Genomic DNA, 23915 nt, shown 5'->3' with positions numbered 1-23915 from the left:
AACATATGTTGCTGTGTCTGGATGAATGCATGTGTTTATGTACTTTAAACAAAGATTTTAGCAAATTCTATCAAATCAGTACTTAAATTATTTGTTACAATAAATGATCCTTATGTGCTGATAATATTACACTACTAGAGTCTCATTGCTTCAGCACAAACCATGGTTTGTTTTCTGTTGGGTATTTTTTCAGTTTATGGTCATTGGTTCTTGATTAGAATCTGTCTCTGCTTCAGATGTTCTCTGTCAAGAGGAAATAACTTTCTTAAATTATACTACTTTTTAAAAAAGTAAAGGAACACTTTTTTCATCAGTTTTAGCACCTTTGGTGTTTGGCATCAACAGGTGCACTAGAGGGGCAACAAGTTTTCACTAGTTTTGCATTTGGCTAAGGCCAGTTTTCTTTTCCAGATCCTTAGACTATGATGACCTGGATGACTGAGAACCTCCACAGACGCTTGTATGAGTATTTACTGATCTACTGAGAGTTTCCTAAACAACCATCTACAAGGTTGGCAGAGAATGGTCCAAAAAATAGAAAATTTCGATGTAGCATGCTTTGATGGGACTGTCGATGTGATTTGGCACTATGTAAATAAAATGGGTTATAATGCCCGTGAGATTTGCCACACTGCTTTTCCCCACTTTTGATGAGAAGGTCAGAAATTGGTTAAAAGTAAATCAGAGCTGCAGTCATATAATTAATGATACAATAAACCCACAGTTATTCATATTTTATCATTTTTTTGATGGATCTTGATCTTATTAACCTCTTCTTTCTTACACTATACATTGTATTTTTCTTTAGTTATGCGTATTTATGATAGTGTGTGCAGAGAGGCACACATCACACACACTGTCTATAACACATAAAAACATTGGCTGGTCTGAAGTCTTGATTCCTGCTGCGATATTGGTCGGGTCAGAATTTGGCATAAATATGAAAGCATGAACCACACACTTCGGGCACACTGGGCACAGTTTAAACATCACAGCTTACTTGGGTACCGTTGCTGACCATGCCCATCCCTCCAGCTGTCAGAAGATAATGCATCATATCACAAACCTCAAATCAATTCATGATCTCCATAGTAACCAGATCTCAATCCAATAAAGCACCTTTGATATTTGGTATAATGGGAAAATTGTATCACACATGATCCTGAAGAAAGCCTAGTGTTTTCCTGTTCTTGCTGGATACAGGATTTAAGGAGCTCTACTCCTACAAAGTCAATCAGTGAAAGATGACGAAAATGCAACTTGCTGAAATATATATATATATGGGTTCTTCCTTGTGCAAATGAGAGATCACAGCACACAGACCAGATCAGAAGCTTTATTGGTCTCAACAAATACTGACAAACAGCAAAGAGAAGTTAGACAAAGGCCCTAATATCAGCCCACTGTTGGAAACATGAAAATACCCGCCTGGACCTGTTACAGTGAAAACCTGAGGAAAGCTGTTGTGTAAACTAGAATTTGCAAACTCAAAGTGTGCAACAGACCACTGCAGGCCAGGATATGCTGATCTGAGTTAAGGTCTACAGCTCAGCTCCTGCTGCGCCATCACAGAGGAGAAGAGGTCAGAGAGAAGCGAGACGAACTGAAGTACAAATCTATAGATCTATGGTTACTCTAAAATAAAACTCTATACAAACACGGTAGATAACAAAACAGACTGTAACACGAGAGAATAAAATTATAAATATAGACTTTGCAATTATTCCAAAGTTAAAAAATTTCTTCTGAAAATTCAGAGTTATTGAACAGTTATTTTATTGATTGTTTAAGAGACGCAGCCAATTACACATTTCCACAACCTGACAGATCCCAGCAGAGGTGGCAGGATGATGTTAAAAGTTAACAGGATTAGTAATGTAATGAGGAGAGAGCACATAGTACTGTGATCATGGTAGAAATCTGACTGATGAGGCCTGAATGAAGACAATGGTTTTGTTCATCTCAGCATGGTGTTGCATCTCATCAAGACACTGCGAAGTCAAGAAGAAGTCTAATAAAGTTCACCCCAAAATTAAATGGACATGGACCTTTGGTCTCTAGGGCTACGTGTGCACGCAGATGCAACTTACCCAGTTTTGGAGACCTATGCAAACATCTCCATGAATAATATCTGTTTATGTAATTTTGGGACTTTTGATGATGTATTTGATGTATTTTGTGTAATACTATTTTAGAATGTTCATTTTTCTCTTTTTTGAAATTCTAATGCCATTCTGTAATTAGGAGAGTTTTCTCATAACACTGTAATGATGTTTAAGATTTTCTAGGAATTACAGGTTTTGATTTTTACACACTCAACACAATGATGAGACTCGTGTTAATTATGGAAACCTTTTCAGTAAACCGGACTTTTGTCACTGTGAGACCGAAATGCAGTTGTGAATATTTCAAATAAATGTCTGAATTTTTCTTTTCTTCATGTGAGGAATAATTTCTGTCATGTTTTTAACTCTCTTTCGTGGAACCACTGCTTTACTAAAATCAATGCAACACTTTTTGTTCACAGAACCCTTTTCTTACAATAAAAATCTGTTGATAACTTACGTTTGCATTAGAGGACAAATAAAAGGACTTGACTCTGAGTAGCGCAGTCTGTTTAATGTTCTGATGGGGCCTTTTTTAATTTGACATGCGTGTTTTGATTTTTTTCCCTGATATCTTAACATTACAAGTAAATATGATCAAATAAAGCAACTTGGATCAGATAACGGTGAAACTACTTCCCAGGACTGATTTACAGATAAAATAACAAAACTGAGAAATCTATCTCAAGATGTTTTGATGCAGATTTTTTTTGAACATCTCAGACAATCGACTGAGCACAGCCATGTTTCCTGGCAGAACTGCCACTGCTGATCATACAAGTTGTAAGTCCCACTTAAAGCTTTGCCTCCAGTTTTTAGTTCACCTGAATAAAGCTGTGCCCCATCCAAAGGGCAGTTTCCCTAAGTGACGGTTGGTTGTTTTCACATGAAGTGATAATGATGACAGTAACTGAATGTCGAAATGACGTCACAGGACCTGCCAACAGAAAGGTCACTGTAACGTCAAACAAATTCAGGTGACAACAGGATGGAAAACATGGCTCGTCCAGATCAGAGAATAAGGGGTAGATGCCATGGTAATGGGGTCTATCAGGTTTGGATTTGGTCAGTTACGAGCTGCAAATGTCAAGTATTGGTATGCTCAACATGTGATTGGCTCCTATCCTTAGCATGTGATCGGCTTCTGTCCTCAGCGTGTTTGAACATCAGGATGGAATTGTAGATCTTGAGGGCAGGGCCGAGTTTGATTGACATAATCCGGATGATGTCCCGCTGGGTGAGCAGGAGGAAGGCCCGTCCATCAATTTGCTAGAACAGAAGCAGGAACAGATCAGATCATTGCCACTGTCACGTCATTAGCTCTACACCACCAGATCATCTCGTCCGGTCATCTCACCTCGTCTCTGAACTGTTTGGCCTGTTCCTCACAGCCGGGGAGAGACTCTATGAAATCTGACACCTTAGAGGGAAAGAGCGAAAAAAATCCATTTGTCATACATACAGTCAGTAAAATGTGTGCAACGCAATGTACGTTAATACAAATAAATTGAATGAGCACTCTTATTTACTATTAGTGAACTACATAGCTGCAGCATCTCTTTGCTCTCTGACCTGTTGGACGCTCCAGTGTTGGACAGTCTCAGCGTGGACTCCTGCAACACCTGGCAACAATTTGCGGTGTTGCTCCCAGCATAGTGACAGGTCGCGGCTGGGCTGTGCTGACATGGCTGAGAGGAAGACAGACTGGTGGAGGGCGGCCTGCAGACTGGATTCTAGAGGTCAGAAACACCAGTCAATGACAACCACACGGCAAAACCTCAACAACAAAAATGACAACACCTTAGTACCAAACAGCAGTGGCTTCATAAACAAACACAACCAATAACAGTGAGAACAATTTTAAACTCCCCAAATATAGAAATTTCTATTCAGTGGTGAAAGCAACCAACAGGGGAGTGAACAGCAACATTGATTTACAATATGAAATGTTAATGTGGTGAGACGTCATCCACAAACACTGTTTTTCACAGTAAAACACTGCGAGACCAGCAGAAACCCCGCAGAGACCTGCCACATACCAAATATGAACTTATTTAATATGTGAAGAGTCAGCAGGTCTCACCACTAAACACTAAGATGGGCATCACGTGATCCTGATCAATCAGCCGATTGGTAATTGGAAAGACTCGGATGTCCTTTACAGGATTAAGCACACAGAGAACAACTAAAACAGCAGCTACCATGGTGAAATGTTTCCATAGAAACAGCCACCTTATCTGCCTGCTGTTTCCATGGAAACAGTGAAGAGAGCAATGTTGTTTCCAGAGTGTGGATGAGTTTATATGTCAGTGACCGCTTCCACCATCACAAACAGCAGCGTTGTAGTTTCACCTTTTTTATGCCACAAAACAGCTGGAACACATCCTGTGATGCTGCAGCTGCAGATATGTCACACCTCACTTTTATTTCTGAAACATATGTATCTGCTTTCTGTCTTATATGTAAGCTCCCATTCAAAAAGAGGGGCTGATGCATCTGAAGCTGTGTGCTAACGGACCCTGACCTGAAGAAGTTCAACACATAAAAATCAGGTATTATCAATGACAGATTGCATTTTATACAGGCTTAGGCTGATTTTAATCTAATTTCAGGTTTATTTTAAGCTTGATTATAATAATAATAATAATAATAATAATAATAATATATAGTATGAGGCTAATTTTAGGGGTAGACCAACTGTGGGTGTAGGGAGAAATTGATAGGTTACACTGCAGAACATGTTAGAGTACTGCTACACTTTAAACTGCTTATGTCTGTAGTATGTTTCTGCATACAGCAGTTCAAACATGAATATCTGTGTTTGTATTCAGTAGTTTAGCTGCTGTTGTCTCTCTGAAACCTGACGTCAGCGGTTTGGTGAATTCTGCAGTATAATGCAGAACAGTGAACAGTGAAGGAGCAACTCTCCACTTTAAACAGCCCACCACCACCCTCCCCTCTCTCCCAACTTAGTACCTGGGCTGAGGACTCTGAGATGAGGCTCCTCCTCTTCCTGTTTCACACGAAGGAATGTGGTTGGCTGGGGCATTCGGGTGGTTCTAGCCATAAAGGAGAATACAAGACAACCATTATGAGTGGAAAAAAAACAAAGGAAATAAAACAGCATTCTACTGTGAGTCCACTGTATTTTCACTCTACTGTGAGTCTATATTAAACTTAACTATTCAGAATCACCTGTGTATTTGAACAGGTTTTACTCACTGTGGGATCTCACCCTGTTCTCAAGACAGAACTTATTAAGCCAATTATTCTAAGTCATCTAAAGTGATGGAAACCTTCAATTCAATTCAGTCTTATTTATACAGCGCCAAATCACAACAAGAGTCACCTCAAGGTGTTTTATACTCTAAGGTAGACCCTACAATAATACATACAGAGAAAAACCCAACAATCATATGAGCCAATATGAGCAAGCACTTTGGTGACAGTGGGAAGGAAAAACTCCCTTTTGACAGAAAGAAACCTCCAGCAGAACCAGGCTCTGGGAGGGGCGGCCATAAGCCGCGACCTGTTGGGGTGAGGGGAGGATGACAGGACAAAAGCCATGCTGTGGAAGCTTGAAACTTGAATTACAAGTATGATTCAATGCAGAGAGCTCTATTAACACATAGTAAGTGAGAAAGGTCACTGAAGAAGAAACACCCAGTGCATCATGGGAATCACCCTACACCTATTGCAGCATAACTAAGGGAGGATACAGGGTCACCTGGTCCAGCCCTAACTATATGCTTTACCAAAAAGGAAAGTTTTAAGTCTAATCTTAAAAGTAGAGATAGTGTCTGTCTCCTGAATCCAAACTGGAAGCTGGTTCCACAGAAGAGGAGCCTGAAAACTGAAGGCTCTGCCTCCCATTCTACTTTTAATTACTCTAGGAACAACAAGTAAGCCTGCAGTCTGTAAGCTAAGAGCTCTAATGGGGTGATGTGGTACTATAAGGTCATTAAGATAAGATGGGGCCTGATTATTTAAGACCTTGTATGTGAGGAGCAGGATTTTGAAGTCAGTTCTGAATTTAACAGGGAGCCAATGAAGGGAAGCCAAAACAGGAGAAATCTGCTCTCTCTTTCTAGTCCCCTCCAGCACTCTTGCTGCAGCATTTTGGATTAGCTGAAGGCTTTTCAGGGAGTTTTAAAGACATCCTGATAATAACGAATAACAGTAGTCCAGCCTTACTGTTTGAATGTGGTCAAGTGTGTTTTTAGGTTATATAATCTATCTTATATAACATCTACTCAACTATCACCCACACACACTGCAAAATATGAACTTTATTCTGAAAATGAGAAAGTTCCTGAAGAAATTTTATTATGCCAGTGCATCATCAGTAGCCAAAAGGAGCTGAGGATTCCTTTCTGGAGGTTGGAAGAAGTATTGGCAGCATAATGTGGGTACTTTGAAACAACCCAAATAAAGCCAGCTAAAAAGAGGTGACTCAGGCTTGAAATGTCAAAATTATTTTAAAAGGCCAAAGTATTTACAGCCATCCTGTTTACACAGCAATAACCATAAATCAAGTCAATGAGGCAGCCATAGGGCAATAATTTGTAGAGAAAAAAAATCATGAACTTTCATGAACACTGATAATTAACTGTAATATTGTTGAGCTTTTATTTTGAAAGTCAAGTATTACTTGTTGAAATAATTATATGTATGCTGTAATTATATGTATGCTAAAATAATTAGAAAGCTGAATTTGTGTTTCAGTGTGAAAGAGGCAACTATAAAAGTTATTTTATTATTGAATTTTACTTTGAAAGGCCAACACATTTAAACACTTCCTGTTTGTAAAGTAGTACTCATAAAAGAAGCAGTATGGCGTCTTTAGAATGGTGGCAGTTATTAATGTGCAGAGGTAGCACCGCAGAGAGAACACCATGTGACAATTTATTTGCAATGCCAGATGTAGATGTGATAAAAACACACAGCGTACGAAGCCACCTAATCCTAAATTTGCTCAGTGAATTCAGAGATGACCTGGAATTTCCAGCTAAAAGGAGACATGGAATTCCAGCATAAACAAAGCTTCTTCAAACGTTTCCATTTTTGGTGTTTTTTACTGTAGCCTTTGTGGCCAAAATGTTACTGTTAAAGGGGTTGATGTGAAGTACTTAAAGAAGGGACAAACCAGGGTGGAGACAGGAACCTATCCTGCAAGTAATCAGGCCTTGGTGGACATCAGGCATGGGATGTGTGAACAGCAGCACATTTTTCCTTTTGATGTTTGGAATTGATTCGACAGATTGAAGGTGCCGTTTGGTTTTGTTAATAAATTCTATAACGTATAGCAAAAATTGTCATAATTTCAGGACCATGGGCAGTGCACACCATTTTCAAAGTCAAAGTCAATTTTATTTATATAGCACATTTAAAATAACTGTTGACCAAAGTGCTGTACATTTCAAATAATCAAAAGAGATAAAAGCATAGGAAGACATGACAACATTTTAAAAAGAAGATTTGAGTAAGAAATAAGACAAATAAAAGTAGTAAAAAGTCATTCTGATTTAAACGCGAAGGAATAAAAGTGGGTTTTCAGACAGGATTTGAAAGTGTCTAATGTTGGGGAGGTCCTGATGTGAAGGGGCAGTCACAGCAAAGGCTCGATCTCCTCTGGGCTTTAATCTGGAGCATTTGGAGCATTTGATCTGCAGACCTCAATGATCTTGCAGGACTGTACCAGTTCAAAAGATCAGAAAGGTATGAGGGTGCTAACCTGTGCAATACCTTAAAAACAAATAATAAATCTTAAAATCAATTCGAAAACTAACTGGCAGCTAGTGTAAGGATCCTAGTATGGGGGATGTGTGGTCTCACTTGCGTGTGCCAGTTAGTAACCCTGAAGCCTGAAGCCTTTTGGACCAGCTGAAGTTAGCTAACTGATGACAGACTAACACCTGAGTAAAGACTATTACAAAAGTTGAATAGCTCTCTCAAAGTCTCTGGAACAGAGGAATGGCTTCACTTTTGTTAGTAGCCGGAGATGAAAGAAACTGGTTTTGATTACAGCCTTGATCTGTTTATCAACCATTGATAAACAGTTAGAGTTCTTAATGATATTCTTGTAATTACTGATACTGGACGCTCTATGGTCCCTGTTTTATTGGACCTCTCTTGATATGGTGGACCATAACATCTTATTATTAAGACTTGAGCACACTGTGATACCCACAGAGGCACTGCCCTTGACTGGTTTAAATCATACCTCGCTGACAGGTCCTTTTTGGTTAACTTGGGCACCTTCCTCTGCACTGGCCTGTTGCAGTGTGCCTCAAGGATCAGTTTTAGGCCCTATTCTTTTTCATTGTATTTGCTCCCTTTAGGCGCAATCTTTGAAAATACAATATTAGAGCAGGGCGATATGGCCAAAAATATTTGACAATTTGTGATAACGATATAACTGACGATATAATTGATGCGAGACAAAATACAACTCCACAACTTTACTAGCGCAAAAAAACCCCATCCATTTATTTTAACTTAAACAAGCAGCTGTTTTTTATATGTATTAAAGCTATCTAAAAATTTAACAGTGCAAATGCAAATTCCTTGCTGAAAGTTTAACCAAAAGGCATTTCCAGTAGAAATGGGCTGACATATCCTCAGCATAACCATGTATAATATCCACTGAAGATAAAAAGAGGTGCTTTGCAACATTAAACTGCTTTGTGCCAAATAAAAAAGTCAAATATGTATTTTTCGGGCCATAAGGTGCACGGGATTATAAGACACATTAAGCAAAACAGTCAGATAAATCAAACTTTATTCAACTCATTCTTCCCATGTTGTTGCAGTATATTAATGACTAACCTTGTATTGTGGATGGATTATCTCAGTTGTCTCCTGACTGAAGTTTGGTCCGTTTACAGCATCCTGCCATGCGATTGCATTTGTCCCTAACCATCAGGAACCCTCACGTTAACTTTTATCGAGGGGAAAAGTGTTAGCTTAAATCCTCCAGCTTCACTGTTTATGTTATGCCAACATAGCTGTGTCACTAGCGATCACGTAGCACATCATTATATACCAGCTAGCCCAACATCAGTAATCCTACAAACGTCACTGCTGTTTAGTTTTCTGTCTTCATTTATGTTGGAAGTGATAGCAGAGCTGTACGTTTGAATGCTTTCAGAAATCTCTCAGTCAGAACATGCTACATCATGCTTAGGTAGCTAGCGAAACTAGCGAGCTAACATCCGCTAGCTTCCTGCTAACTTCTAACTCCGTTAAATGTAATAAATTCTGTTTTCATGGATGCCTGGATGTTATACTTCATAGTTACACCTGGTAAAGCAGCAATGCTGATCATTTTATTAAAGATGTTCCACATGAGGACCTGGAGAAGCTTATTCACGCTTTTGTGACCTCCAGGTTGGATTATTGCAATTCCCTGTACTTCAGTCTTCCCTCCTCCTTAGACTGCAAACAGTCCAAAATGCGGCGGCCCGCCTCCTGACTGGTACCAGGAAATTCTGCTCTATTACTCCTGTTCTAGCTGGCTTGCACTGGCTGCCCATTAAGTACCGTATTCAATTTAAAATATTACTGCTCATGTCCAAAACCATTAATAAATTAGTGCCGAGTTATCTTAGTGAACTTCTTAAGCCACATAATCCTGCTAGAACACTTAGATCTGCTACTCAACTACTTCTGACACAACCTAGATCTCGGCTGAAGTCTTGGGGTGACCGTGCGTTTGCTGTGGCTGCCCCGGTACCGTGGAATAACCTCCCCCTCGCTATCCGCGCCTCTGATTCTATTGCACTGTTTAAATCACGACTAAAGACCCACTTATTCAATCTTGCCTTTCCTTCTAGTTAACATTTCACTTATGATTTCACATTATATACTTTTATGCTTATTTTAATTCTTTGTTTGATATGTATCTGCTGCTTCTCCTATGTATCTGTGACAGTGATCTGCTTGCATACCTAGTACTTGCTTTGGTCCTACTTCTATTTAACTTTCTTTTATTCTCTATGTTTACTTGTTAAGCACCTTGGTATACCCTTGGTTTATAATTCGTGTCAAAAATCACTCCTAGGTTCCTTGCAAAAGGTTTTCTTTTTTTCTATAAATTTCTAAAGGGCCAAAGTCGTAGTGGTCACAGGGACCAAACGCAATGACCTCTGTTTTTTGTTCATTTAAATTAAGAGAGTTTAAAGCCATCCATGCCTTAACTTCTTTCAAACAATCTAATAAAACCTTTAGAGGACACACAGATTTAGATTTCAGTGGCAGTAAATCTGTGAGTCGTCTGCATAACAATGACATGATTTTTTTTTTTTTTAATTGAGCCCATTGGGAGCATATAAATCGAAAAAAGGACTGGGCCAAGAATGGACCCCTGCGGAACCCCACAAGAAAGTGAGGTTTCTACACTCATGAGCTGCACTACATTTTTTATTTGCGGGCCTACACAAATTCAGCTGCATGCATTATGACAATATATAATATATAGATCACAAATGTACACACGCACAACTCCCTCGTGAAATCTCTCAAATTCACTTTTTTCACTAGATTACAAGGTTCTTGTGAGATTGGGCATGTCCAACTCAAACTTTTGTAAATCACCCATAAAACTACTCACACCAGTGCTATTTGGGGAATGTACTCACATGCTATTTCGCCTCATTTAGGTAATCTGGCTCTTTGTATCAATCATAAGACTGGGATTATTCTTTCTATGTCTGCAACCCTGCTAGGGTCCACTCAGGTTAGAGTGACAAAAATTTCATTATCACATAGTGAGCATCAGAGTCCGTGCGGATGTCTGTGTGCCTCCCTGATTTTGTGAGTGCACAGACTCATCTGCGGAAAATTTTAAAAGCCAGATAAAGAGACAGCTGGAAATCGGGGCTGAATAGTCTAATAAACCTGATTTATAATTGTGTGGCTCGATGCAATTCCATTAGCACAGTTAATGATGAGAATAAGAAATCTGAAAAATAATATATAGTGTGTCTCAGTGCGATTCATAGTTTTCAGTCACGTGACCAACTTGCTACTCTGGTGGGCAAAACATTATTCCATCATGATAGCCAATCGCGGACCATACTGCAGGACAGATGTGCGAGGAAAAACAAAGATGTGAAGAGAAACTGTGTCAAAACTATAATAACTATAATAAATCTGACGAATAATAAACAGTGCGCCTCAATGCTACTGCACTGGCAAATTCAATAGTTATAAACCTGACAAATAGTTGTGTGCATCAGTTATATCACACACACAATTATTGGCACACTCAATAATAATAATAATAATAACAAATCTGATGAGCCTTGCCACACTCAGAAGGTGACAGAGTGCGACAGGCAGTAGGAGATAGAGATATGTCTGAGTAATGTCCCTGATTATGGGCTAATTTTAGGGCCACTTCTCTTACAAACACTTAACAGGCAAACAGAATCTTGCCTCATCTGCTCACTCTCACCTGTCTGTCAGCCTTCTTCTCTTGCCAAGAGGAACCAGCAGCTCCTCGTCTCTGGGTTCTGCCTTCTGAAAGCTCGTGCTGTTTAACACAGAGAGAAACAGATACCATGTAAACATCACTTGTTTTTCAGAATTATTTGCAGGACAAAATAATGACCGGCTGTTATTCTTCTGGAATAATAGAAATAACAGAGATCCTCTTACTGTAGACGTCATTTCCCATTCTATGTTTGTTTACATGCTTGGAGAAGCTCTATTCTCAGATTTAACAGTACAAGATCCACAACAAAAGCATTTTCTCCACCAGTCTACAGTTACCTGTCTGACTGGTTGTCATGCTGGCGCACGGTGACAGGTATGAGGGTTATGACTCGTTCTCCGCCCAGCCTATCAGGAAGCACCATCTCCTTACGCATGTTAATGTCAGAATATGGACAGCCAAAGGCACTAGGTGACAGAGTTAGACAAACATTTAACAAAAGAGAAACACAAACACCGAGAAATTACAACCAAGCAAACACGAATCACCAACAACAGAAACAACGCAGCAAAACAAGTCAGCAAGCACAAGCATTACAGAAATATGACTCCTCTGTATTTAGTCATAGGCAGGTACGCAGTATTTTGAACAAGCTGGAGGCGTGACAAAACTGGCTAAGTCCAACAAAAAGTGTGTGACAGTAATCCAACTGACACGTGTATTACTGTCACAGTAGCTGCTGGGTCTAAAACCCAACATTTCAGTCTTCTTCTCATTCAAATGTAAACAGTTCAAGGCTATCTGAGCTTTAATTTTCAGCAAGACATTCAATAAGTGGTGTAATTGAGATCCTTCTCCTTAAAGGTATGCTTTCTAAAAATGGATCCCAAAGGAAGGAAATAAAGTGAGAAAAGCAGTGGGTCTAAAATTTATCAATGAAAAAAGTACAGAAATGTATTGCACATATCAGACGAGGCTTCCAAACATAAAGACTGTGAGGCATCAGGAACAGAGTCAATGGTCTTACGTGGGTTATGACAGTCAGATGCAATAATTCTCGATAAAGTCTTTAAGCAGTGCAGTGTTACAGATGGTCTTTTAAGATTTGAACTGACACCTGGAACTTGTCCTTCTTTGACCTGTGTTCAGCTCTGCGACACTCCCGTCTGATTGTACGAGTTCTATCATTATCTATCAAATTTTGGGTCAGGGATCTGTGGGGCGGGTGAGAAAGGTACTTGTGATTTCTTTGTGTAACAGGTATCTGTGGTTTGTGAGACCGGTTTCTGTCACACTTAAAAGGGTAAATGTTCCTGCGATGGTTGTATGAGGTATTGTATATGTATATGTAAGGGAATTAACTGTAGTGTTTTGTATGAGACAGGTACCTGTGGTGTCCAGTGTATTTGGCTCCTTTGATGTGTCCGACTCCTCTGCAGCCTGCAGTAGGACATACTCCCTGAGAGGGGGAGGGCAGGTGGGACAAACCTGTCTCACACACATGATAACAATGAGTGAATCTGTCCTGCTATAACTTTCCTTCTGAACTGTAACACTGTCTGACCTGTCTGTCTGACTAGTCTGTCTCTCTCTGACCTGTATGTCTGACCTGGGGGGGGTTCCAGTGGATGTCCAGTGCGCTGACACCAGCCAACAGGATGCAGGTCGCAGAGGTCGCTGTCACACCACACATCGAACTGTGTCGACCACCCATCGTAATGAATCTGTAGACACACACCTTGTTAAATACTTCCTGGCATCAAACGTGCACACTTGACTATTGAGGTATCTCATGTCACGTCATGGGCGTGAGAGGTGCTTGGATGTGTGCTAGGGAAAAATGTGTACTCCCTGACTGGCTGCCAGTGGTTCTGGGAGGTTGCTGGCTACTTCTGGGTGAAATTGGGTACAAAGAAAGTGCTGCAGCAAAAACCTAATAGCGATTGCTCTTGGTGTTAGCAAATTGCCAGTTTGCCTGCATCTTGATGCATAAACTTTTCTGGATGGTCATCTGTAGTTTTTCATGCAAATATTAACTGCTAGCCAAGCAATAGTACCACTTGAAAAAATGCAACACAAACTGAAAATGGAGAAGATAAAATCTGTGTTTTAACAGGGGGTTATATGACTGGTTTATAAGCCTGGTTCGCTTGAATTTAGCAACTGTTTTCACAGTAATTCAACCTCCAGCAACCACTTACAACAAGTCAAGGAATACTTATTTTTCTCATGACTGGTTTTGTCAGACATTCTGGTCTGGTCTCTGTGACTGGAGCCTTATTCACTAGGTCCTATATTCTGTCACATGTCCAAAATGGTAGATGAGTTAACGATTATCACTACATCACACACACAGATACACATTACCTTCACCCTGTAGTCCTCTGTGTCTGTTACTGTGGCAACGCGTATTAGCATAGGGTTTCTCCTGTCAACTGCCTCAAGCTTATGGTTCACCTGGAAACCATGTGGCGCTCTCTGTTGGACAAAAGTACAGGGAAAGCTCTAAGTTACCAGAAACAGCTTCCTGATTGGCTTCATGTTTGCATGAGCCTCCTCAATCCTCACCAGAGTAAAGGCTGAAATAGGAGCAGCAGTAGAACCGGTCTCCTGAAGGTATTCCTCCCAAACAAAGTTTTCAGGGTTGGGGTGACCTGCAAAATAAAGTACTACAGAGTTTTACAGAGGAATACTATATGGAAAATTATTATGTGTTTAAATTACTGTATAGGGTGTGTCGTCAATTAGCAGCTGGTTCATTTGTGCTTTGTCCTTCTCCCATATGCTCTTCCAGTATTGCTCAGTCTCCAACCTTGGTGATGCTGTTCTCATGTTGTTCCCCTGCCACTGAGAGTACACCTTGGATGGTTCTGCCTCCGATAGTTGGTCAACCTCACTCCGTGCTACCTTGATCTTGGCCCCTAGTCTCCTTCTCCACCGAGGGTACTGCTTTTTTTGGCTATTCAAATGGTAACTTAGCATCTCACTGATCACTGTTACCAGAGTGCAGATCAGCTGGTTGGTCTCAGTAATGGTCGCGGTAGGTATTGTCCGTAGTGCTGCATTCACATCACCTAGTAGATCTTCAGAGGGTTCCGAGGGTACTTCACATAATCTTGGTAACAGGCTACGGAGTGTCCAGGTTTCAAGCTTCATCGTGATCCTATCTTTCAGGTCAGTTCCTCCTGAACGCACCGCTTCCTTCCTCCATTACACTTGGGGCTTAGTACCCAATCTCAGGTACCCGACCTGGCGTCCAGGCTCCCCCTTGCCGTAGCATTTGTGTTGTACCTCATCAATCCCTAGCTGTCAGAGCTGTTCCTTCTTTCGAATTTTGGAACACTGAGCTACTAGTTGTTTCGCCATCAGTCTGGATGCTGGGTATCGATGTGTGAGTGTGTTTGTTATTTGCCTGTCATTCTATGGTAATGTAAGTTTGTAAGCATAGAGTTCAGAAGGACTGCATACCCTGTGGCGCAGTAAGAGGTCGTCCCTGTTCTTCACACCAGCCCACCGGATGGATGTATGGACTGCTACTGTCACACCTGGTGGATCAGTACAACCATCAATCCATATACCCGGTTTAAAACACGTTAAATAATAAATATCAAGTGACATGAAACAGCTCCAACACTACAACCTAAAAATACTGAAAACAGAAAAAGTCTGTCGTCCTTCTGTCTCACCAGTAATCATATGTGTCATCCCAGTTGTCAAAGTGAACAAGGAAGCAGTCATCGATGACATCAGCAACAGAGGCGACACAGACAAGTCCAGGATTCTTTCTGTCGACTGCCTCCAATTTCATCCCCACCCTGAACCCACATCCCTAAAAGACAGGCAGGGGATAGACAGATACGTGGGTCAGACTGACAAGAGTGCAACAGGTGAACAGAAAGGTTCGACAGACAGACTGTATACTGACTCCAGTGCAACACGTGAACAGGGCTGCTGGTGCAGACTGAGAGTCTGTGGACTGAAGGTACTGCTGCCAGTCAAACTCTGTCTCACTGTGACCTGCAGACAAACAGACAGGTGTGGTAACCCATGCCATGTAGTTACCTCTGAAGGGACTGGTCCACTTGTTTTTTACCTTTAGGTGGATGAAGCTTGTGGTTGTGCTCTTTACACCAGCCTGCCGGTCTAATATTGGGTGAATCTGCATTTACCCAGAAGTCATAACACTCTGAGTACCCATCAATATGAAGGCGTAGCCGACAGCCAATCGCCTGATAGAGACAGGAGGCCAATGAGACTAGATCCAAGCAGGAATGCGTATGTGGATGTGAGTGACAATTTTACCTCTGCAATGGTCACCACACAAAACATGGAGGGGTGCATTGGGTCAATGCCTTCCAACTTCATCCCAACTTTAAAACCAGTTTTTCTACTAGGAAAGGTCTGGGACTGAGTCAGGTAAAAGAGACAGAAACAGGTCAGAGAGAGTCAGGCAGAGATCAGACACATGTTTTCTTTTTTTTACTTTTAAATACTTTAAAGATAGTTAAAGTATTTGCACAACAATTCAGACAGCATAACAAACTTGCTAACCATTATTTAAAGATAAAAATTGTTCTTTAACATTTTGTGTTTGAGTTCCAGCAGTTACAGTGATGCAGATTGCAGTGCAAAATCACACTGGGTTTTCAGCAGGAAATACATCTTTTTTATTTTCACTATTTTTGGAACCCTATCTATACCTGAAAGACTAATACCCAAATCTATTATTTATCATTCTAATTTGAACAAATCAAACACCTTGGAACTGTTAAGTCTATAAAAAGGCTAAAAGGTTGAGTGTGTTTTTGTAGCTAGAGGGTGGTGGGGCATTCGGTGGATCTTTGAGCCAAAGACAAAAAAGGTTGTCACTTAAAGTATTGGCTGGGGATTGGCAGCACAGTGGTGCAGTGGCTAACAGTGTTGCCTCACAGCAAGAAGGTCTTCAGTTCACCTCCATCACCTGGGCTGGGCCACGTGCAACCAATTTGGTCGCACATGCGACTTAATCTGTCAATCGTGCAACAAAAGAAAATCCTAGGTCACACTAGTGCGACCAGCCATTCGGAAAAAAAATGTGTGTCTCTGTGTGGTCAACAACAGACACACATTATGCTGATATCGTGGTCTAAACCAATCAGAGATAGTCAAGGGCAGGACTCTGATTGGCCGTGGTCCAGATATTCCTGTAGGCCTACACGTGTGTGCGTTTGAAAGAGTAGGCAGATAGAGAGAGTTGAGCAGCCTAGGCCCAATAGAAGTGGATGTAGCTGTGGGTAATAAGAAAAGATGAAAAGAACAATTGATAACGTTTTCGTTAAGTTAAACCCTGATCCGTTCGAAATTCATAGCCAGTGCTCTGACACGGAGCCATCAACCTCTCAGGTTATGTCGAGCACTGGTCCGGAGACAGCATCAGATAACGAGCCACATACCATCGACTCCGAAGAGAGCCAGTTTCCCTGGCTGAGATACAGTAAAGCTGACAACATGATGCACTGTATTTACTGTGGTGATTGTGGAAAGACCATGGCCGGCAATACTGCATTTGTGACTGGCGCTAATACGTTTCAAATTGAAATGCTGAAAAAGCACGGTGTATCCAGACAACACATTATACGCCGCGATAAATGCACTGCAGGCAGCAGCAAACAGGTCGTCAGAGGAGACCGAGATAATGATTACGTTTAACATTGCCTACGATACTCCCAAAGAAGAAGTTCCGTTCACTAAGTTCAAGTCTGAAATACGTTCAAGCCCTTTTTCTTCACAAGAAAAAGGGCTTGAACATAAACCCCACGTACAGAAATGATGTGGTGTATGCCCAGTTTATAGATAAGATATCGAGCTGTTCAGACATTCAGAGGTTAGGTTTGAAGACTGAGACACTTTGAGGCACTTCTAATTTAGATTTTCTTTTTATTTAACATATTTTGAGATGTTATAAGTTTAAATTTCAGCTCAGTGAAGCACTTTAAGCACAAGCACTTTTTCAGTAACGTGTTTCTCTTGTAGAACTGTGCTCCAAATAAAGAACTTTGTGCTGACAAGATTGTTAGTAAATCCTTTACACATCAATATCGTCTGTATGGACAGCAATGTTCAAAAAAAGTGAACATGTAAAACTGCGGTGTTAAGCAATGCAGTTGAAAAATTTGGGTGCTCCTAAGAAAAAACGTTAGGCGCACCAGTGCAACAGTGTGTTGCACACTGTGTTTTCCCTGGCTTCCTCCCACAGCCTCTCTCTCTGTGTTAGCCCTGCGACAGACCTGGGTGTACCCTGCTTCTTGCCCTATGTTAGCTGGGATAGGTTCCAGGCTCTCCCTGATGAGGAAAAGAAGAAGAAAAAGGACGGATGGATTTTCTGGTGATTGTGTTTTTTATTTTGAATTTTCAGTTGCGTTCAGGTATTCTAGCAATTATCAGCTGGTCTCTCATGCTGTGTATTAGGAATTACAACACGGTTAACTTAATTTGCAAGTTTTCTTATTGACAGTTTCAGTTTGTTCAGTTAAAGGTTCAACAGTTGACTACAGTAATACTTGGATTTTCTACGATTTGAATTTGGATCCGTGGAAATTCTAGATTATTGCAGAATTCTTTGCATTTTTCATGTATTAGTATTAATAAATCCAGTTTTCTGTCAATGCTTGTTGAGAGACTGACTTCTGTTTCAGCAGTCTGTAGGTTCTTGGTGTATGTTTACAGCTCCAGCTTCAATTGTTTTAGATGTTTTGGCTCTGTAATGTTATTTTATCTGTTTTAGTAGCAGCCAATAAAATCCTCTCGGTCTGTTAAATTCCCCACTGTGCTATTTAATTTGTCACTGTTCTCTAATTGTTTTTACGTGTAGTATTGCCTGAGTTAATGGAATGAAGTTGACGCTGTTGTTGCTGCTGTCCCAAAAACAGCACATTCTCCCTCTTTCTCCCTCCTCTTTGCTCTGGCTTCCTCTCACAGTCTAAAGACATGTACATTAGCTTTATTAGTGATTCTAAATTGGCAATGGACAGGAGGCAGAGAGTGAGGTAGATAGTTACCTCGGTAAAGACTGTGAGCGGAGCAGCTTCAGCCTTCTGCTCAGTTAGGTACTGCTGCCAGGACCAGGACCGCCTCTTCACATTCACTGAGGATCACAGATAATCACATCACTGCTCCAATTACTCTGTTTCATTTCTGCTTCAGTAACAGCTGTGACATACCTGCTGAAGTCACTGAAGGCCAAAAGCAGGCAACCTCGCAAAAATAAATGTGTATATATATATATATATATATATATATATATATATATATATATATATATATATATATATACACACACATATATATATATATATATATATATATATATATATATATATATATATATATATATATATATATATATACCTAAACCTAATAACTGGTTGGGCAACCCTTAGCAGCAAGTATGAACCACCTTTTTAAAGTCACGCCACAGCATCTCAATTGGATTTAGGTCAGGATAGGCCACTCGTTTTGTTTTTCTTAAGCTATTCAGAGGTGGACTTGCTGGTACGTTTTGGTTCATTTGTGCTGCAGTACCCAACAGCGTCTAAGCTTCAGGTCATGAACAGATGTCCCAACATTCTCCTTTATGTTGTTTTGATAGACAGCAGAAGTCACTGTTTCATTTACCACAGCGAGTCTTTCAGGTCCTGAGGCCGGAATCATTTTTCCACACAGGGCCATGTAAGTTTGGAATTTTTTCCCCTTGAAAATGAACACTTTCATTAAAGAAACTGCATTTTGTGTTTACTTTTGTTATTTTTGTCTAAAAGTACATCTGTTTGATGATCTGAAACATTTAAGTGTGACAAACATACAAAAATCCCGAAGGGGGCAAACACTTTTTCATACCACCATGTATATTTATATATATGTATATAGAGAAATAACACCTACATTTAGATACTGCATTTTATGTTTCCTTGTGTTATTTTTGTCTAATATTTAAATCTATTTGATGAGCATTTAAGTGTGACAAACACTTTTTCACACCACTGCATACACGTGTGTCTGCGTGTGTATATATATATACATATATATATACACACACAGACACACACACGACCAATACAAGGTTGTGTGGCTCTGTAAACATGACAATGTTTAACATCCTATATATGGCAATGAGGTATTTTCTTTAAGGGCAACACACACTGACAGTGACTCTTCTAATGTTTAATGTTAAGTTGAATGCTTTCTCAATAGCTCAATAACATATTAATGAAAATGCCAAGACTTTCATTAATAAGTTATTAGTGCAAAAGTCAAACGTTATTATAAAGATAAACTGTAATCCATTTTTATAAGAACTGTTAATTACTTATTAATTAAAAGCTAAACTTTTAACAGTCTAAGAAGCTATGGCACCCTGCATATGCTCATCAATACAGTTTTTGTTTACTACTAGCACCTTTTGAGCAGTTTTTGTCAGGCCTACATCGATACAAATACATGGATACAAACTCTAGTGAATATTAATTTAAATATGGGCGACATACATTAAATGTACATATGGACATATATAAATACATAAGCTACACATATATTCATCATCTTACTATAATACGATATACCACAATCGTGTACCAAGCTGTTATATATCACAAATGCCTGCACAAATATGTAAAACAGTTTGCAGACATTCACAAATTGTTACACCTTGCAGACTGAAAGGGATCTGGGTCCTAGCAGGTGAACTGTCAGTTTAAACAATAGGAAAAGATTATGTACATCAAAACAAATGAAAGTGGACACAAACAACAGTGAATATCTGGAACAGAATTGTAAAAAACCCTGAAAGAAATGTTCTCATTGGTTAGGAATAAGTAGGTCTGATGATGATTAAGTTTCAGGATAAGAAGTGATCTTGCTACACAGCAAAGAGTCTGAAAGCTTTTCTTTAGATAAGACTCACATCTGTGACATCAACTGGAAAGTGAAAAAAGATCCATGAAAACAAAGCTGATCTGCTAACAACTCATTAATAAAGTTGGAACCATCTTGATGAACAATAATAATAATAATAATATTCTACACAATCTGAAAATGTGACATTCAAGAAAGTAATCTAACTTGTTTGAGTTATGTTTCATGAACCCAGAACGTTCAACTATTAACATCTGTGCTTTTTTATCTACTGCACAGTAAAAAAAAAAGGCTGAATTGGGATCCTTCAAGTGTAGTAAGTCCACAGGTTTTGCAGGAGTTGTCAAGGTCAAGGTCAAGGTCAGATTTATTTATATAGCACATTTCCAACAGCCGATGCTGCACAAAGTGCTTAACAATAACAATAATTAAAATAAACCTTTAGCATCTGACTAAAATGCAATCTTAACGCTAACAACGGTGGATTTTACAGAAAGAGTTTACCCAGGTGAGTCAGGAGCTGAGTGTGTTACCTTGAGCGCTGCTGATTTTGCTCTTCATCTCTTGTCTTCTTCTTTGGTTCCTATCTGCTCAAACAGAAAAACAAACACAGAAGTAAAGTTTGAACTGATGTTGTTCAGTTAAAGTTCTAGCAGTTTATTATCTGAACCAGTCAGGTAATCAATGAATAAATCATTCAGTACATACTTAATAATCCAAGTGGGTGCAGCAAAAATCACACCAAGAACACAACACATAATCCTCAACGAGATGAAAAGGAGTGACAGCAACACATCTGCAAAAATTACTATTCGTTAATGATCTATTAAGGTAAGGACAACTGCTCTCCAAAATAAACAATAAAATATGATGTCTCCAGTTTGTGAAGACCTCCTAAATGTTTCACAGTACCACTTTACTCTGTTACCCAGTGTTTCTGCTTCAGGCTCAGTCACATAAAAAAGAGCTATGTCATAAGTCATGGGTCACCTATTCTAATCAGAGACGTTATCAAACGATGATAAAATTGTTATTAAATATCTATAAAAAACATAAAAAACAGTGTCAATAGGGAGCAAACAGCAGTCAAAATCTAAATAACAACTTTGGAATGTTCTTCAAGAAGCCTAAAATACTATTCCTGAAGACTTACTAAAGAAAGCTGCCTAAGACAGTTCAAGCTGTGTTGAAACATAAAGATGAAAAGCTCATAGAAAAGTATAAACTCTGTGTTTGCCTTATACACTGTATTTCCATTTATGTTTGCACATCTGAATAAATTGCTGCACCTTTTCCCCCATTTCCCCAGCAAAATATAAAGTAAATAGGTGTGGTTCACGACTTTTGCACAGTACTGTATGAAGTAAAACAAAATATATCTTGCATCCAAAAAAACTAAAATCATTAATATTTATAAATGTTAATCCATTTGCACTGTCAAGTGCAAGTGGATTAAATGTATGAACTTTTTCATAGTCACGTTAGAATTTCAGTTTCAGCAAATAAAAAGTGAAAGATTTAAGATTAGAATAGTCTTTTAAAGGAGCACAGAGACAAACATGTGATCTAAACTCCAAACTCACACAACAGCTATAACATCAACTACAAAAACCTCAACATCAACACCAGCATTTTGACTCTGAATCAACTAAATCACCAATGAGCTAATTGTCAATGATTTTTGACAAAAACATTGTGACTACACTTGTCATCATCTTTATCATGGCAGGAAGCAACGCCATTAAAACACACAGGAAGTCAACACACATTCACCTTCAAAATAAAATCCTACATGTATTTCGGGGCAACTGCATCACCTCTGACAAAATGAAACCCATCAGATTCTCAAAAACATTTGTGGCTGTCAGAAATATAAATGTAACAGATAATATATTGAAGATATTAATTAATCTTATATAATAACTATAAGATATTAATTATTTTTCATCTAAGGGAGTATTTTCATTTATACATCAGTTTGAAATGGTTAAAGTACTGAAACACTGAGTGAGTAAATATAACTGAGTGAGCATACTCAGTTATATTTATTCTTAATATACAGAGTAAAACAATCTCTCTGTAGCTGCTGTACCTTTGATTAAATTGTTATATGTGACTCAGTTAGCTTATAACACATTCTGTTTAAAATGTACAAAGTAAAGTTAAAGTTATGAAAGCACCTGTACTTCTCCTGTTCTATAAATCTACACAGATCTCGTTTGGTTTACTGATAATTATTGTTTGGATCTCAAAATGTAGCTCAAAAAACTTTAGGAGTTTATTTTGATAGAATATTTTTGTTTTCAATTCAATTTATTTTTAAGAAAAGCATGATTTAAAAAATAAAGTCTAATTACGTCCCCCTGTCGGGTTTTTCCAACTCTCTATTGCGGTTTCTGGACTTTTATTGCAAAAAAAGACGACTGTAAAGATTTTGTTCTGCAGCAAAAGCTCTTATTATGAAGGCGCGATCGGAAGCGCGCCAAATGAGTGTGTCCCGACAGCTTCTTTCAGGAAACAAACAGCGGAATGAGGCGGCGGTCCGCGTCTCTCCCCGTCGCCCTGAGCGCCCCAGTGAACGGCAGCAACAGTGACAAATAGGCAGCTAAAGTAGCTACAGGGCCAGACAGAGAGGGACGAGGCGAACCGACCCAAGTACCGGAGCGCAGTATGAGACTTACCAACCGCGATGAGCCGTCTCAATCTGCTGACACACGAAACAACACGGAAACGCCGAGAAACGGAGCCTCTGCGCATGCTCGTGTAGGAGTGAGAGAGCGAGCGAAAGAGAGAGAGAGGTCAATATTCAGTAACTGATCCCGTTTGTGGCACAAACACTCCCACCCATTGTACTGCTTAGTAGTCAGAACACCTATTACAAATATTTAAAGAAATAAAAACTTTGATGTAATTTGCAGGACTTTATTATTTGGAGTCTTTCCTTTCCTTACTTAGTTCTTTACGTTTAGTAAAAATAACAAATACATTTTTAAAAAGCGTGCTTCCCCAGTGGGAAATTACTCCAGTACAGGCAAAAGCTCTGCATTCCGAACTTCAGCAAATGTACATTTCATTCAAAACTGATTTTTGTTTTTCCTTTTGTTTGATGGCTTACCACAAACCAATGGACCAAAAGAATGACACTATTTTGACATAGGTTTGATCTTAAGGATCTACTAGTTTGTGTTTGTGCATGACATTGCAGCACAAACATGTATTTGCAAGATAGACTGGAATAAATGATGACGCATCAAACATTACATAGGCTGCAGTGAATTTCTGTTGATGCAGGCTATTGAGCTTTGAGGTTCCCAGTCAAACTTAGTTTTGAAGCACATGTTAAAAGCACTTTTACTCTTGTATTTTTCAAAAAAAAAAAAGATACCATACCCAAAATATTAACTCTCAAAAAAATAAAAGAAACAATCATAGGACATTTTGCAGAATTCAAATAAACAACAACAAACACTGTTTGTAATACCGGT

The 23915-nt window shown here is 39.3% G+C and overlaps 1 protein-coding gene across 3 annotated transcripts; it reads right to left on the bottom strand.

The window, feature by feature from the left end:
- Nucleotides 1-1322: 1322 nt before the first annotated feature.
- Nucleotides 1323-23187, bottom strand: l3mbtl4 (L3MBTL histone methyl-lysine binding protein 4). 3 transcript variants are annotated; one of them, XM_085286206.1, is made up of 19 exons: nucleotides 23112-23167; nucleotides 21139-21226; nucleotides 20964-21017; nucleotides 18579-18664; nucleotides 15844-15948; nucleotides 15635-15770; nucleotides 15467-15558; nucleotides 15228-15370; nucleotides 15010-15086; nucleotides 14110-14195; nucleotides 13909-14019; nucleotides 13151-13265; nucleotides 12930-13029; nucleotides 11880-12008; nucleotides 11563-11640; nucleotides 5082-5164; nucleotides 3678-3838; nucleotides 3463-3525; nucleotides 1323-3374 (listed from the first exon to the last, which is right to left on the bottom strand). In XM_085286206.1, the coding sequence occupies exons 3-19, from the start codon at nucleotides 20989-20991 to the stop codon at nucleotides 3192-3194; spliced, it is 1776 nt and encodes a 591-aa protein (XP_085142332.1). In that variant the 5' UTR covers nucleotides 20992-21017; nucleotides 21139-21226; nucleotides 23112-23167; the 3' UTR covers nucleotides 1323-3191. The 3 variants fall into 3 exon arrangements, with proteins under 3 accessions (XP_085142332.1, XP_085142331.1, XP_085142333.1); XM_085286205.1 differs by lacking the exon at nucleotides 21139-21226 and having other exon boundaries at nucleotides 23112-23187; XM_085286207.1 differs by lacking the exon at nucleotides 23112-23167 and having other exon boundaries at nucleotides 21139-23047.
- Between the last annotated feature and the right edge of the window lie 728 nt (nucleotides 23188-23915).

Source organism: Mchenga conophoros, linkage group LG9 (assembly GCF_057382185.1).
Source record: "Mchenga conophoros isolate Kocher_MC1m ecotype Shallow Benthic linkage group LG9, M_conophoros_male_GT1.1, whole genome shotgun sequence".
Taxonomy (NCBI): domain Eukaryota; kingdom Metazoa; phylum Chordata; class Actinopteri; order Cichliformes; family Cichlidae; genus Mchenga; species Mchenga conophoros.
Note: the sequence above shows the minus strand (reverse complement) of the source record. Positions and strands in the feature narration are given on the sequence as shown.

What these genes read in the sequence shown, in the direction of transcription:
- l3mbtl4 (XM_085286205.1), bottom strand. Translation starts at nt 23,187, where the DNA reads ATGCGCAGAGGCTCCGTTTCTCGGCGTTTCCGTGTTGTTTCGTGTGTC. An exon ending in ACCTCTTACTGCGCCACAGG is followed by an intron (nt 14,196 to 15,009) that starts GTATGCAGTCCT and finishes TTTATTTTGCAG; the next exon opens with GTCACCCCAACCCTGAAAAC. An exon ending in TCTCAGAGTCCTCAGCCCAG is followed by an intron (nt 3,839 to 5,081) that starts GTACTAAGTTGG and finishes TCTGACCTCTAG; the next exon opens with AATCCAGTCTGCAGGCCGCC.